This window comes from Eupeodes corollae, chromosome 2, assembly GCF_945859685.1.
Source record: "Eupeodes corollae chromosome 2, idEupCoro1.1, whole genome shotgun sequence".
Classification (NCBI taxonomy): domain Eukaryota; kingdom Metazoa; phylum Arthropoda; class Insecta; order Diptera; family Syrphidae; genus Eupeodes; species Eupeodes corollae.
Genome location: NC_079148.1, coordinates 110,555,391 through 110,571,299, shown reverse-complemented (window position 1 = coordinate 110,571,299; position 15,909 = coordinate 110,555,391). Strand labels below are relative to the sequence as shown.

Genomic DNA, 15,909 nt, shown 5'->3' with positions numbered 1-15,909 from the left:
GGCCAGATATAGATTTAAATTTCATTCCACATAGACCTGATTTACCCCTAGAGTGTAATATGTGCAACCTATCACAAAGAGAGGATACTGTCCACTTCTTGGGAAAATGCCACATTCTCAGAAAAATCAGAAGGAATGTATTCAGAAGTCTTTTTTTTGGAAGATCAAGTGATTAGTTTATTGAATGAAATAAATGTTGTCAAACTTTACGAATTTTAAAAAACTGCGCTAAGATATAGAACTGCTATAATGAACGAAGATTTCTGATTGTGTTTAATTATTATTTTTAATCTATCATGAAGTTTGTATTGTTAAAAAATTATAAATATCGTTTTCAATATTGAAAAGAAATTATATTGAGGGCTTTTAACCTTAATTGTGTTTTGTTGTCAATCTGGCACACGGCAATCGCCACGCTATAATGATTTTTGTAAACATTTTTGGTGTGTAATGTAAATTTTACTTTAATTCAATAAAATCTATATCTATCTATCCACCTACTTTTGTAGACCCTTATTATGAAAAGTAAGTCGAAAATTCGACTAAAACACTCAATGTGAACTTTTGAAATCACAAATTTCTTGAGTTTGAAAAAATCGATGTTACCGTTGTATATAAAATCATGTATTATCATGTAGTTGTTTTTTTTTTACGTTCGCCGTAGATGGCTTTGAAAGTTTAATATACAAAAGATAAGTAAAAAAACTGCAATAGCTAATGGCGCCACAGCCCCCCTAGAACACCAAGATGATTTTACTCTATTTGAACTTCAAAGTTTACCCACAAATTGGATTTCTCAAACTTTCACTTTTAGTAATAAGGGCCTTAAATGTGTTCTGCTTGTCTGTTCTTATCGCAACAAAATTTTGAAATTTATATAAAGTAAGACTATCAGCTTACATCAAGCGAACTAAGCAATTTTAACTGCTGTGTAAGACAAAAATATCCGTACCCTGATTTTAAAAAATCATAATGAGGGTACAATTCAAAACTTTTATGAGTGTCACACACATTTTTGTTCGTCCTGAATTTTTTATTAGACCGAAATTTTACTTTGAGTAGCAAAAATTAATCAAACATTTAAGTTATAGATGAAGTTCAATTTGAACTGAATAATAGCTCATAAAGAAAATTTATCCATAATCAACGATAATTGTTTTGAAACTAAGAGTAGGGAAAAAGTGAAATATTTTCCTGATGATACCAATATAGTAGTAGTATAGCTTGTTTACGTAAGCTCTAGCTACATCCAATCATGATTTAGAAATTGAGTAATGAATTCTAAAATAAAAAATTCTATAATTATAAAATAAACATTAATCATTGTAAACTTAAAAGCTTTTTTATGTGATACAACTATGAAGGTTCTAGTAATCGAATTGAACACAATAGTATCTTATTTTTATTTTATAATTAAATTCTAATCATTCAAGTAAAATATGTAGAAGTTTTCAAGAGCCATAAAATGTTTTAAAATTGAAATTAAAATAATTTTATTTTAAATACAGATTTTAGAAGAAAAACAATTAGTTTTTGGACGTTCCTAGTTTAAACGATCCGAAAACCGACCGTAAACGTATTTAAAAAAAAAGCCAATGTTAAAATATGACGGTCTGTATATTGAAGCAAATTTTAAAACGAGCATTAAAACTTTTAAAATTCAAGAGGCCACGGTTACAATAAGGGTTTTTAAAAAGTCTTATATTTTGAGTTTCATTAACAGGAGTGTCAAAGTTAAAGTTTTTATGGATGATAACTTAGATAATTTTGTCGTACCTAAACAAAATTCATATTTTCGTAATTGAGATAAAACCTTGCATTTTAGGTGACGAGTTGATATGTCATCATCACTAACGAAGCACTTTCTGCCAAACTCTTGCATTCATATTAAGAAAAACGATTTACAAACAACAAGTTTGTTGTCGGCTATCATAACAAAAACAAAATTATTTGTAACAAAAAATATATTATTGAACTACATGCATTGCAATTTTTCAACAATCAGTTAAATAATATTAGTATTTATTTTAGATAAAGACAAAATTTGTCTTTATTTCTCCGATAGCTAGTTGAGTACTTATTCAATTAAAAAAATTACTTATGGATTTCTAAATGATTGTAAAACGTATTTGTTTTTTTTTTAACTGATTGTAACAACTTTAGTTGTGTACAAATATACCAAAAAAATATATCCTCTAAAAAGCATTTTTTTCTGATTGTAAAAACATAAATATTTTATATAAAATTCTTGAACAAAAACGAAATTGTTCACCACTTCTTGTCATGTCTAGTTGTATGTCGCTCTATTTTAAATGTAAATTTAATAAATCTTTTTGTTTTTTAATATACTTTTATTTATAAAACTGTAACAAAATAATTTTAATTTATAAATAAATATACTAACAAAAATAACATCAATATTTTTACTTACCATTATTTATCAGAACTTGTTCTTTTTCAAAGTACACATCTTCTTAATTTTATTCAAGCATTTCTTTTTGAACACATTACAAAATTGTTAGTAATTTTCGCTTGTTGTTATAAAAACAAATTTTAAAGTTGATATTGAAAATAAATGTTTAGTTATTTATAATGTTAAATCAACGAGGTTTGAAGCGATTTGATTGTAATTTTATGTTAAGAATTTGATATGTCTTATTTTATTTTTGTATCATAGCGTCATATTTTTTGACTTTTTTCTGACCGATTCACTCGGCCACCTTTTTACACTTATGAGTATGACAGAACAATGTAGACTTATTATACAAACGGCGTTGAAAACTTGAAAGTTTTGGGTTTATATATATTCAGGATGGTTTTAAAACAGTTTTCATTGTAGAGCATTAGGCTTTAGTCATAAAACATTGACAAAATTGAAAATTTAGTAAATTTTTAAGGGGACAGAATCAACTTAATAAGTAATTAGAATATTGTTACATCATATTACTAACAAAAATCGGCTTTATATACGTATTATGTTATCTAAATAATATTAGTTGATCTGGTATGTCTTAGTTATATTGAATTATTTTATCAATTAGCGTTCTGCATTTTAGTTAATTTTAAAGTTTTTTAAAAAAAAAAAGTTTACAAATATTTAAGACATACAAAGACAACTGAAAGTTTTATTAATTTAACATAATAAGCCACACTTTCAATATATATTTTTTAAACTTTATTTTTAACTATGAAGTGCACATAAACAAATATTATAGTTATGGCCTGTTATGTTATTTCAAAAATAAAGTATAAGCTGATAAATAAGAATATATTATAAACATGTAGTCCGTTTAAAAACAAAAATATTTTGTATAGGTATCATTTTTAGCTTAACGGTATTACCTCATAACTTATTAGTTAACAAGTCTTTCTATCAAAAATAATTGGCTCAAAAAATAAAAATGGTTTAGAAAGTGATCTTAAGTCAATCTTAAAAATAAAATCTTGTTGATTAGACTTTGAGATATTCTTTAATTGTTAAATTATCTTTTAACCATTAACCCGTTTTAATACTAATCCTTATTTGTCATTCGATTCCTGATTCAATCAAGAGTGTTGTGATATTTGGTTTTTAATTTTCTTTTAAAAAATTTATATTTGAGGTAAAACGCGCAACCAACTTACCATACACTTATTTTAGATTTAATAATTATGTATTTATAGGCTATATGTTCGTCTAAGAAAATCTTTTTCACTTTTTAATTACACGTACTGACTTTTCAAGTTTAAAGATACATAATCCCTGTTGTTAGTTATTATCACATTACATAATGTAGTATTAAGACACCAAAAGGCAAAGAATCGAAGTGTTTTCTTATTTTATTGGATGGAATAATAGCATAACACTTCTTAACTCAATATTTCTTTTTTAATTTGGTCTATGGAATGTTAATACATGTTTTTTTTAAAGAAACTTCGAACAATTGATTTAATTGATCCGTTTTCCAAATTTAATTTTTAAATGTTAAAAAATAATTATATTTAATCAATAGCTTTTTCTTAGAATTTTAAGACCTTTGGTGTTATTTCTGTAATTACAGTTTTTTGGAATTAAAATCAAACTACTCTTCCTATTCCAAAAATGTTATTGTCTAATGGCAGGAATGATGCTAGAAAGTTTCCTCTGTTATTATTCTGTTTTCTCAATCATTACAAAAGAAAAGCAAATGAAAATCTTAATCATCAAAAAAAAGTCCTCGAAATCTTAAAATGTGTAAGGTTCATCATATTTAAAGAAAAATGAGATTCCTAATTCAGCTTTCTTAGTAAACTACATGCTCGCAAAAACTTCTTAGTTTCTTATTCCTTGTAAACACAGTCATTCGTTTTTAGCCAAGTAAAACCACAAAATATTTATATACATTCACATTTCAATAATTAAGTTTGTTTTTGATCTGAAGAGGATTAGACTTTAGCATTTGTCAGTTAAAGGAACTTAACACGAAATATTAAATCAAAATCGACAGCTCAAACAATTTTGTTAAGCGTATCAAGTCTTTTGTTTGCGTGTGAACAAATTTTGCTCAGCTAGTTAAACAATTTTATATACATATGTATATAAAAAAATAGTACACTTTTCGCATGATAGCTTTGTTTTTGTACATTTTCAGAAAACCATTAACTTTCAAAATTGTAACATAGAGTTAAAGATAAATATCCAAAGTTGTGATATCCTGACCTAAAATCGAGTTCTTGTTCAACATTATTCTCAAATTATCTCTTGAAGTCTTTAATTTAAATTGGCAATTTTAAAACCATACTCACTAAATAAAAACAACTAAAGGATACCAAATTCAAATGTAAATTTTTAAATTTCTACCATGGTAAAAATTTCAAAAAATCTTTCAGTATCCAAGACCAACTCATTATGTGATTGAAGTGATTTTAAAATCACCTTGTTAAAGGATCTACCTGCATTTCTATGGAAAATTCTAAAAATCGTGTTAGTAAATTTACGCATGCAATCCTAACCATCTAATGCCTAAATTATACACACAAGAAGAGTATTTTTCTACAATTTTATGCTATACAATTTTGTTTTAAACAAAAATATGTTAATTTTATATACTTGTTGTTTATACTATCGTCTACTTAGATTATATCAATAATTAATAAGAAATTATATACATTTTGTATGTATTTTATCACAGATTTATCACAGAAAATTTACACAAGTCCTAAGTTTATAGATCTTACTACAAGTTATATTGTATAAAACATATTTCAATCGAGTGAATATGAGCGAAGTCTTTCCAGTTTTGTTTTTCTTTTTGTTTCAAGTGAATTAACAATTGATTCACACATTTAAGTGCAACTTACACAAAGAAATGCTCAACATTATTTGAAATATCAAAAGTTATGCAGTATGTTTAAAGGAATAATAAAAACATTAAAAATAAAGAAATTAATTTAAATCACAAAATAAATATCAATAAAATAATTTTTAAAATTACATTATTTTTGTTCCTTAATGGTCGACACAGTGACCGTGGTTTATTTTTGTTATTGTTGTTCCTTATTTAAAATATATATATATAAAAAAAAAACAAAGATACAAAAAGTACTTAATCGAAAAGAAAAGTAGCTTTGTGAAATGAAATGAGTTTTTGTGTACACAAAAAAAATATACAAACTATTCATAAATGAATATACATAAAAGGCGATGGCACAATTATAATATCGTGTCAGAAATGAATGAGTGAATACTAAAAAATATTATAACAATGAACTGAATACACATTTCATATTCGGTTCAATCTTTTAACTATGATAATCTAAAAATGGGAAACGATACTGTATGATTACATAGATTTTATAAGAAAATAGCTGGTTCGATCCGTACATAAGCAAAAAGGTAAGGTTCGAGCATTCATTTGCTCATTTTGCACATTAAATAAAAAATAAATATAAAATAATAAATGTAAAGAAAAAATTATTTTCACAAATAAGACAATACAGTGTTTTTTCTTTTTCTTTTTTTTTTTTTGGAATAAACATTTAATATATATTTTATTTATGAAATTCAATACATTCTTCTTATGAGGAGGCGCTGTTGATATCCCCTTGACGGCTGTGTGAGATGTTGTCTCGAAGTGTTCTTCGGCTTTTTGCTTTTTGCTGTGAGTTGAGTTCTTGTTTGTAGATATATTTTTTGTTGTTGGCGATGAAGTAACTCGTTCTGAAGAATGCCTTGCCGCTTTGATGAAATATTGATTTTTAGAACTACTTTTGTTGATATTGAATAATTGTCTTAAACTTCTTGCCATTGCTCTTGTATTGGAGCATTGGTATTTTGTTCACTTTTAAATAATCTTAATAGGGATTCCATGGTAAATAGTAAAATCATATAATTAATGTTTTATGCTCAATTGTTGATGTTCGGTTTTAAATAGAGTACAATTCTCATTTGTATGGATCTAGTGACGAGATCGATGCTCTTCGCGGCGATCGCGTTCGCGTTCACGGTCACGGTCGCGATCACGTTCACGTTCACGATCGCGGTCACGATCTCTGTCACGATCCGAAGACCTATACCTTTCCTCATAATAGCTGCGCTTAGAAGGTGGATCACTTACTACCTCTGCAACGGCTTCCGGTGATTTGCGGGGTCTGGCTGATCTGCTAGAACTAAGATTTAATATTGCGTGTTCGAGTAAACAATAGTCGACCTCAATTGTCAGTCTGTTTAAAAACACTTACCTGTCGTCTCTGTAATGATCTGCAGTTGCACGTTCACGTTCTCTACTTCTCGAGCGTTCGCGGTAGCTCCTAAAAATATTTTTTTATCACTTGATTAATGCATATGTATGATTTGAAACTTACGCAGCTTCTCGATCTCTTTCCCTTTCCCGCTCTCTAGACCGTTCGCGATAACGTGATGACGATCGCTCACGCCTTGGTCTTGATCTATGAGTTCGTTCTCTGGAGCGTGATCTTTCTCTGCGATTGTAGCTCTTAGTTTCGATCCCATGGAGGGTGTCCTGCAGGGAACTTATCAATATCTTACAGCGTTCGTCATTAGCAACTTTCGATTGCTTTATTAGTGATATAGCAGTTACAAGAGTTTCAATTGCACTGGAATATTCACCTGCTGCAGCATCTGATACCGCTCTGAAATATTTAACTTTGAAGTGATAAACACAGCTTTATTGTATGACAATTGTATAACACAAACCTTGCAATTGCTGAACTACTAACAGTTCTATTCCTTCCCATTATCTCTTCGAACTCAACTTCATTCAATTGAGGAACAATAGCTTGTTCAGGGAATGGTCCAGCTGGTTTGGCTTGTGCACCGGGCCATGGACCCCGTGGTGCACCTTGTTGAGCAAAGTGCGGAGGACCTTGATGAGGCATAGCCATTCCGGGTTGCGGGCCCGGTGGACCATGGGGTCCACCCATTGGTGGTCCCCCAGCATGTTGAGGTGGTCCACCACCTTGATTGAAGAACGCTGGATTAACATGAGGAGCTGGTCCACCATGTGGTGGGCCTCCGGGTCCACCCATCTGCGGTGGTGGTGGTCCACGAGGTGGTCCTTGCATATGAGGAGGCCCTTGTGGCGGGCCAGGTGGACCTTGTGGTGGAAAACCACCATGCATGGGAGGTCTACTCCAGTCCGGTCGCGGTCCTCGTGGGGGCATGCCACCTGGCGGTCCCTGGAACTAAAACACATTTATAACAAAAATTGATATTGAAAGTATAAAACTTCACATTTTGTTTTAAATCCTCCCTCTCACCAATATAATTATACATGTAACCCTTTTTGTAAATATTTGAGTATGATTTTATGTGTAACAAAGTTTTGAATAAGAGAACGTATATTTATTTGCTTTTTGGAATTAAATGCAATATCGTATTTGTTTGCCTTAGCTAAGTTAAAAAAAAAAGATTTTGATACTTTTTTTAGTACTTTTGATCTTATGAATTAAAGAAGTTCCCTTCTAGTTTTTGTTTAAGTACAAAAATATCAAATTTATAAAATTCGAATTCAACATTTTTAAACTGGACTTAAAAAAAATCCTGCCTGCTTATATATTCGTAACACAGTTATGAACCCTCATACCTGATTTTGGTTTTAAAAGTATTATTAAAAAGAATTGGTATTTTTTCTTATGCAGTAGGCGTCTGTGATTTAGCGGCATTGTTCGTTTACATTATTACTTTCACTAATGATGAATTTAAAAACAGATACATTCTTGAATGTATAACAAATAATTTTAATATTTGTTTTTCGATTCAATTCCTTGTTTAAACATATGAACTGTTTTATGGGTTTTTATTTTCAAATTAAATATGAATAAATATTTAAATCTTTTCATTGGCAGAAGTGACAAACCGACTTGTACGGCGTTGAACAATACCATTAAAAAAAATTACATTACTTTGTATTTTAGCCAGTTTTCTTATTCTAGTTTTCATAATTTTATTTTTGAATTTGTCTTAAAACGTCTAATTTATAATAATAAAATTAATATTACGCAATAAAGAATAAATATAGATTCATTCTAATTAATTAGTTTACCATTTGTGGCCTTTGTTGATGAGGCGGACCATTCATAGGACCGGGCCTTGGTCCATTTGGACGTGGACCATTCCACTGGCCCTGATTAGGATAACGAGGCGGTCCTTGCATTTGATTCTGTGGTCCCATTGGTCCTCCTTGGTGCATTGGCGGTGGCTATAGATAATGGATAATGTTTAACACACAATTCTTTATAACAAATACATTTTTTTTAAATTGAATACAATGAAAGTTGTTTGTAGAATTATTTATATTTAATTACGGATTTTTTTTTCATAATAATCATGCAAAAACTATACAAAATAACTTTTTTTCTACTAGGTTAGCAATTTTTTAAAGATTAAATGTTAAAGGATTTTGTACATTATGTGAACTGAGTGCAAATTATAAAAAAAACGAAAAAATGGAAACAAACTACTATTGTGTACTTGTAAATTATTTGATTTGTTTACGTTTTAAAATTTTTGTCATAGATATTAGATAAATCATTTAACAAATACAAGTGCATGTTCTACGTTCTCTGCGTTATTATTAATGATTTTGATGTGACATAAACAAATAATAACTAATAATTTAAAAAAAAGTAAAAACTGTGAATTTCAAAACTTGTAAATTTTTCTTTTACTTAAATCCTTTTTGTTGTTTCATAAAATTTTTATCTTAAACTGCTTTAACAAAATCAGCAAGAGAATAGCATGAAATTGAATGTATGAAAATATTATAAAACTGGTGATTTTTTAATCACACATGTAGTTTCAATCCTGCAATAGTTTCTCGGAATGCTTTGACATTCGTAATCGTAAACAACATTGGCAAATCGTAGAAATGTATTACCAAAATAATAGTTCTGTTCGCGCATAGCATCACATGTCAAAATTTGTGCTTTTCCAGTTTTTAAATTAAATTATTTTTAAAATATAATTCCAAACCCTTATCTTTACAATTTAGTTAAGTCTTTGGTCATAACATTACATTATATGCGTTTTATTTGTTTTTGAACCCACACGTATAAAAAAAACATCCTTTATTTAAAATATTGATCAAAGATAATATTATACATACGTATATTTTGCATATCAATTAAAAATTACATCAACGATTGCTTCAGACTGTACCACTATACCGGAAAAGGAACAAATATATTCCTTTTAACTGGATTATTCGGTATGATTATGTTTACAAAATTCATGTAACATCTATTTTGTATTACTAATTATTGAACATTTTAATGATTAATATAAATTCAACAAAACAAAAATGGAAATGGGTCAAAGAAACCGATGTTGCCAACGAAATTTTTATTCGAATCGCCTACGATGATAGTTAGATACATTTCAAAAATAAACTTTGTGCTTAAGTTTAAACATTTGATTTTTCTGTATTCTGTAAAAATATCCCAAAACTTTAAAAATTGACTTGAATTTAATTTATGCTGAGAGCAAGTCTTAATTAATTTAATTACATATTTAATATGTAGTAAAATAAAAAAAAATACCTTCACTTAGCAGGTTCGATTAGCTAAGAATGAAATTATAAACCAAAGATCTCAAAGAGTATCTACTTAAATACTACAGAAAAATGTATTATCTGGTTGAATAGTCTATTATTATTATATCACAATTTTAAATAAATGAAAGAATAAACATTTCTTAGACTGTACATTAACAAATGCTTTCAAATCTAGGCATATTTTTGGAAAAATTTATTTGGACCACTTCTTAAAATCTCTGTATGTACATGTAAGTAACAATTTTGACGGTGTTAACAAATTATAGATTAGTTATGTTTTTCTTAAAATTTACCAATGTCGGTAAAATACAGGTAAAATGTTTTTAAACATTTTTTTTCTTAAGCTATTAACCTCCATTGATTGATTCGTTGTTGTATTATATAATAAAAAAATTATCTCATAAACTTATGCATACAATTTAGCCTGGTCTGGTAATAATAATACAAGAAAAAAATAATTCTTAATACTAGAATAGTTTTAGTGATATAAGTTCCCATGCGTACCCGCAACTGTTTTAACTAATAAGAGAAATAGCTTGTTCATAAAAAAATGCAACTGTATGTATAAATAGTGAATTGAACCTTCACTTTTAAAGTTAACGTTTATTGAAATGCCTTATTTTGAAACTTTCACCTCAATTCTATCGTTTGGCGGCTATTTGTTCGTGTTAGATAAGAAATAATGAGCACGTTTGTATAGAACATAAAGGGCAATTGTGTGTTCCACAAATTTTGGGATTATTCTTTCTTGAAAGTTTTGGCATGTAGCACACTTCAGCAATGTGTAAATTATGGTTTCAGGTGAAAAATATTGATAATATAAAATGGCTAGGGTAATCTTGTGATTTGAATAAATTACTACTTTTTTTGAGTTTCCAGATAAAAAAGAACATAGTACAAGAAATGCTCGTTTAATTATCTATATAAATATAAACTCATTTTAACTATTGTTATTGTGAATATAGTAAGTAAATTAAGGAATAGAAATATATTAAAACAAAAACATTTCAACCTAAGAAATTATACATTACTGACTTTGGCCAACACTGTACAATGTACATAGGTACATACCTACATATTCATAAAGAGCAAGTTCTAAAAAATAAACATAAACCTTAACCTGTGCTCACATATTTTAGTAAATTTCTTTAAGGTACATAAATAAAATAATTTTTACCTGTCAACGAAAACTAGATGACCTAATTTTCAATTTCAAATTTAAACACAAATTTTCTTCCACGCCACTCAAATTTCAAAGTTTACTCATTGTTAAAATAAGTAATATTTGTTTTACAATTATAGACCAACTTAGGCATTTAATACATAGGTTAGCAATATAATGCAAAAAATTCGGTAAAAAAAGTATTGCTTACAAAAGAACTACAAATTAAATGTATTTTAAGGAAAAACTAAAAGATCTACCATACAAAATCGAATTTGTCTACAACCAATTGAAAAAATACAATTTTTTGCACTCACCTGCATTCGGGGTGGACCTTGATTAGGTCCTGGAGGACCTTGCATATTTTGAGGCATATGCTGAGGACGAAACTGACCAGGTGGCATATTTGGATTCATCATACGGGGTTGATGGCCAGGTGGTGCGCCCTGCACCGGATGTTGAGGCATTCCTCCCATATTTGGAATCGGACCTCGCGGGCCATTCTGCTGTGGAGGTACCGGCCGAGTCTTTTGTTGGCTCTCGAACTGATTAAGCGCCTGTTTCGTTGGATATGTTACCACTGGAACTTGTCCGTGGAGTTCTTTTTTGGACAGACGCTCCATAACTATGCGCATGCTATTTTCTGAGCCCAGTGAAATCACACAGAATCCCTTCGATTGGCCATTCGAACGGTTTTCAAAGAACTTCACCTCTTGGAAATCCGCCACGCCAATGTCACGCATTGTATTTGAAATATCTTGGTCAGTTGTCCACTAAACGTCAATTATTCAATCATAAATTACATTTGTTTTAACTAATTGGGTGTCAAGCCTTTTGTACTTACCCATGTCAAATTTCCTATATAAAGTTGATAACGTCGCCCCATGTGATTAGGAGTCAGGCTACCACTTTGATGGTAAACTCCATTGGATGTAGCCCCCGAATTATCATCAGCTTGGGATGAGGCGACTGAGGAGCCGTCCACGACTGCTACATTATCATTTGGTACGCTGATATCATCGTACAAATCTACACCTTCCGCGTTAAAATCATCCTACAAATAAAGAGGTTTTTTTTTATTCACGAATTACAATTAGCTTTGACAATAGTTATTACTTGAGCCTGGGTGCTAAAATCTTTTTCATCCAAATCATCGGCATACAAATCGATAACCACGCCGTCAGCCATTTTCATTTGGAATTTTTTCCTATTCACAAAAACGCCACAACTGCTTCGGTCGGTCACCGGCAAATTGAATTCAATAAACTTTTAGGTTTTTTTTACTTTGTATTTAATAGATGAAAACATTCATTTTTTAATTAAATTTAGGATTTATGATTACTACTTTTTCATATCAGAAATATGAATGAATTTACTAAATTAATGTTATATTATTTAAGTTTTTCTGTGAAAGAAGTAGAGAAAACTTTCGCACCTATCTATCTGTGCTTTGCACTGTGCCTAGTAATCAGCGAAATAAAAAAGCGAAATGACTGGAGTTCGATGACATTTGTCTGAGTGTGAAAGAGATACATACATTGTTGCAAAAGCAATAGGTTTGTTTGATTTTGAAATTGCATTCAATTTAAAATATTTGATTTCCAATTCCACACGAGAAAATTGACTTTCTAGCAACTTTAAACCAGAATACTCTTTTAAATTATAAAAAAGAAATATCCTCTTGTAACCAGGGTAACAATGATGTTCTAATCGATGACTTAATATAATAATCGAGTTTTATAATGTCGAATTTCCTGTCTTCTAAACAACTATACGTTGTAGTAAAAACAGAACGCAATCAAGACCAGTGGTCAAAAATGGAAAGGGGGGTCAAATTGCTAATGTAGATTCTTGCAAAGATCGCTAATGCCAATCATCAAAACAGAAACGAAAGTTCTGTTTTAATGTCTTCTGCTTCTGCAGCTTTTCCATGGAGAAATCTAGTTCTAAACAAAAGTTCCAATTTTTGTTTGTTCTAGAACGGCACTGGAATTTTTAGGATTCGCTTCCTGAATTTGTTTGTTTCGCAGCAAAGAACAGGGTCAATAGAATGACGAAAGCGGTCCGTTTTTTTTAACATGTCAGAACGCGGACGGCAGTGGCACGTTATCACGGACCCAACTGACCTTGTTGCCTTAGGGGATTTTAATTTAATAGCGCTAATCAATCATAAAATCAGCGCTACATAAAAGAACGAGAGCTGCTCATGAGCTCTATGAGCAGAAGAGGAAAAAGAGAGGGCATGAGAAGCATGCGGTCGAAGATGTTGAGAGGTTTAAAAGCAGGAATGAAGTTCAAAAGTTTTATGAACAGGTGAAACGAAATTCACTGGTGCATAAACCTAGAACCGAAGGCTGCAAAGACGAAAGTGGAAACATTATAGTGGAACTGCAGTCAATGCTGAGGATATGGAAGGACCACTTCTGCAGACTGTATAACGGCGACGACGAACTGAATTCCGCTGTCAGGTAGGATGATCCATTCAACATAGACGACGTAAGCCAACAATCCCGTCCTCCCGACTTAGACGAAGTAAAGATTGGCATATCTAAGCTGAAGTCTAATAAAACCGCTGGAGCAGATTGCTTGAATGCCGAGCTCTTTAAAGCAGCTGGAGATAAGTTGGTTAGGAGCATGCACCAACTTATCTGTAAGATATGGTCGGAAGAAAGCATGCCCGATGAATAGAACCTCAGTATTGTTTGCCCGATCCTGAAAAATGAGACCCTCTATACTGCACCAACTATAGAGGAATCAGTTTACTTAACATCGCAAATAAAATCTTCTCTGCCGTAATATGTGAATGTCGTCAACAACCTGATAGGTCCTCATCAGTGTGGTTTTAGACCAGGAAAGTCTACAGTTGATCAAATATTCACATTACGGCAGATCCTGGAAAAAACCCAAGAACACCAAATCGACACCCACCATCTTTTCATAGATTTCAAGGCCACAAACGTCCGTTTGTGCAGGATGGCCATGGAGAATTTACGCTACTCCATAAAGGTTGGAAAAATCTTAACAGAACCTTTCGACGTCAAAAAAGGTTTTAGACAAGGTGATGCGCTGTCATGTGATTTTTTTAACATCGTGCTTGAAAGAATAGTGCAGAGCTCACACGTCAACACTAGAGGCACTATCTTACAAGAGTCTGTCCAATTACTGGCAAGTGCTGATGACATTGACATAATCGGAAGAACTCAGCGTGATTTCAATGGGGCTTTTGTGAGTATTGAGGCGGAGGCAGCAAAAATGGGTTTAACGGTTATTGAGGGCAAAACAAAGTCCATGCTGTCGTCAATAAAGAACATACAACACCGACGTCTTGGTCAAATGTCACCATTGACAGACGTAACTTTGAGGTAGTCAAGGACTTCGTCTACCTAGGCTCCGCTGTAAACGCACAAAACAACACCAGCGCTGAGATCAAACGCAGAATAACTCTTGCTAACCGCTGTTTCATTGGACTAAGAAAGCAATTGAGTGTAGAGGGACCAAAGTGTTGTTATATAAGACCCTTATCATCCCCGTCCTGCTATACAGTGCAGAAGCATGGACTATGACAAAAGCGGATGAAACCACCTTGGGTCGCTTAGAGAGAAAAGTTCTTCATGTGATCTACGGTCCATATGCAACGAAGGGGAGTAAAGAAGAAGATGGAACGACGAGCTGTACGGGCTGTACAGCGACGTAGACTTAGCCAGAAGGGTAAAAGTCCAACGACTAAGATGGCTGGGTCACGTAGAGCGCATGGAAACCAATGCTCCGGTCCGGAAAGTCTTCGAATCTACACCCACAGGACAGCGCAGTAGAGGAAGAGCGCGGATCAGGTGGCGCGCACAAGTGGAAGGTTACCTCACCCAACTTGGAGCGCGAAACTGGAGACATCTAGCTAGGGACCGAGCTAGATGGAGAAGTTTGTTGGGTGAGGCCCTCGTTCACACAGGACTGTAGTGCCACCTTAAGTAAGTAAGTAAGTAATCAATCAAAATCGGCTTATTTACTTAAGCTTGGTAAGCAACTGGAACTAAAATTTAGCAAAGTGGTACACTACGCAGCACTAGCTAAATTTAATATATTTGTTTCTTAGAAGGTCGTGGAAGGGCTTGAATTAATTAAAAGCCCTTTTTTAAATAGATAAAAATGATATTTCGAATATAAATGCAAATATATATAACATTATCTCCTAAAATAAATTTAAAAGCAAAATATTCTAAAAATGTTTTTTTTTTTTTTTAATAGTCTCAAAACCACTCCATCATTAAATATTCTATGGCCAAGTTTAATTGAGTTACAGAATAAAATATTGTTTTTTGTGTATATTTTTTTCCAACAAATTTAATTGGTAATTGAGAAGTTATTGGTTGAAAAAGTAAAAGCAAAATTTGAAAATAGAATTTGAGTTGAGAAAAAGAATTTGTTGAAGCAACATCATTCAATTTGTAATACAGAGGATAGTTCACCATAAGATCAATCGCATTTTCGAAACAATTTTCTTCTGTTCAAATTTTGCCCAGGTTTTTGTTTAAAGTTTGTAGAAAAAGTGAACTAAATTTTAGCTTAAGCTGTGTACCTCCTACCCTTTAATCCATAACATCTCAAATAATGGATTTCTTTATGAAAATTTAGCTTAATCTAAAATTAATTTCTCACACAATAAAAATACAATTTTTGGTTATAAATATAATATAATATCACGTTAAAATAAAATAATAC

General features: G+C 31.3%; 1 protein-coding gene across 5 annotated transcripts; it reads right to left on the bottom strand.

The window, feature by feature from the left end:
- Positions 1-3,798: 3,798 nt before the first annotated feature.
- Positions 3,799-12,662, bottom strand: LOC129944616 (cleavage and polyadenylation specificity factor subunit 6). 5 transcript variants are annotated; one of them, XM_056054164.1, is made up of 8 exons: positions 12,310-12,661; positions 12,038-12,247; positions 11,511-11,966; positions 8,523-8,678; positions 7,175-7,662; positions 6,823-7,110; positions 6,700-6,768; positions 3,799-6,621 (listed from the first exon to the last, which is right to left on the bottom strand). In XM_056054164.1, exons 1-8 carry the CDS (start codon positions 12,385-12,387, stop codon positions 6,417-6,419), a joined length of 1,950 nt encoding a protein of 649 aa, XP_055910139.1. In that variant the 5' UTR covers positions 12,388-12,661; the 3' UTR covers positions 3,799-6,416. The 5 variants fall into 5 exon arrangements, with proteins under 5 accessions (XP_055910139.1, XP_055910138.1, XP_055910140.1 ...); XM_056054163.1 differs by having other exon boundaries at positions 3,799-6,627; positions 12,310-12,660; XM_056054165.1 differs by having other exon boundaries at positions 3,799-6,618; positions 12,310-12,660.
- Positions 12,663-15,909: the final 3,247 nt, after the last annotated feature.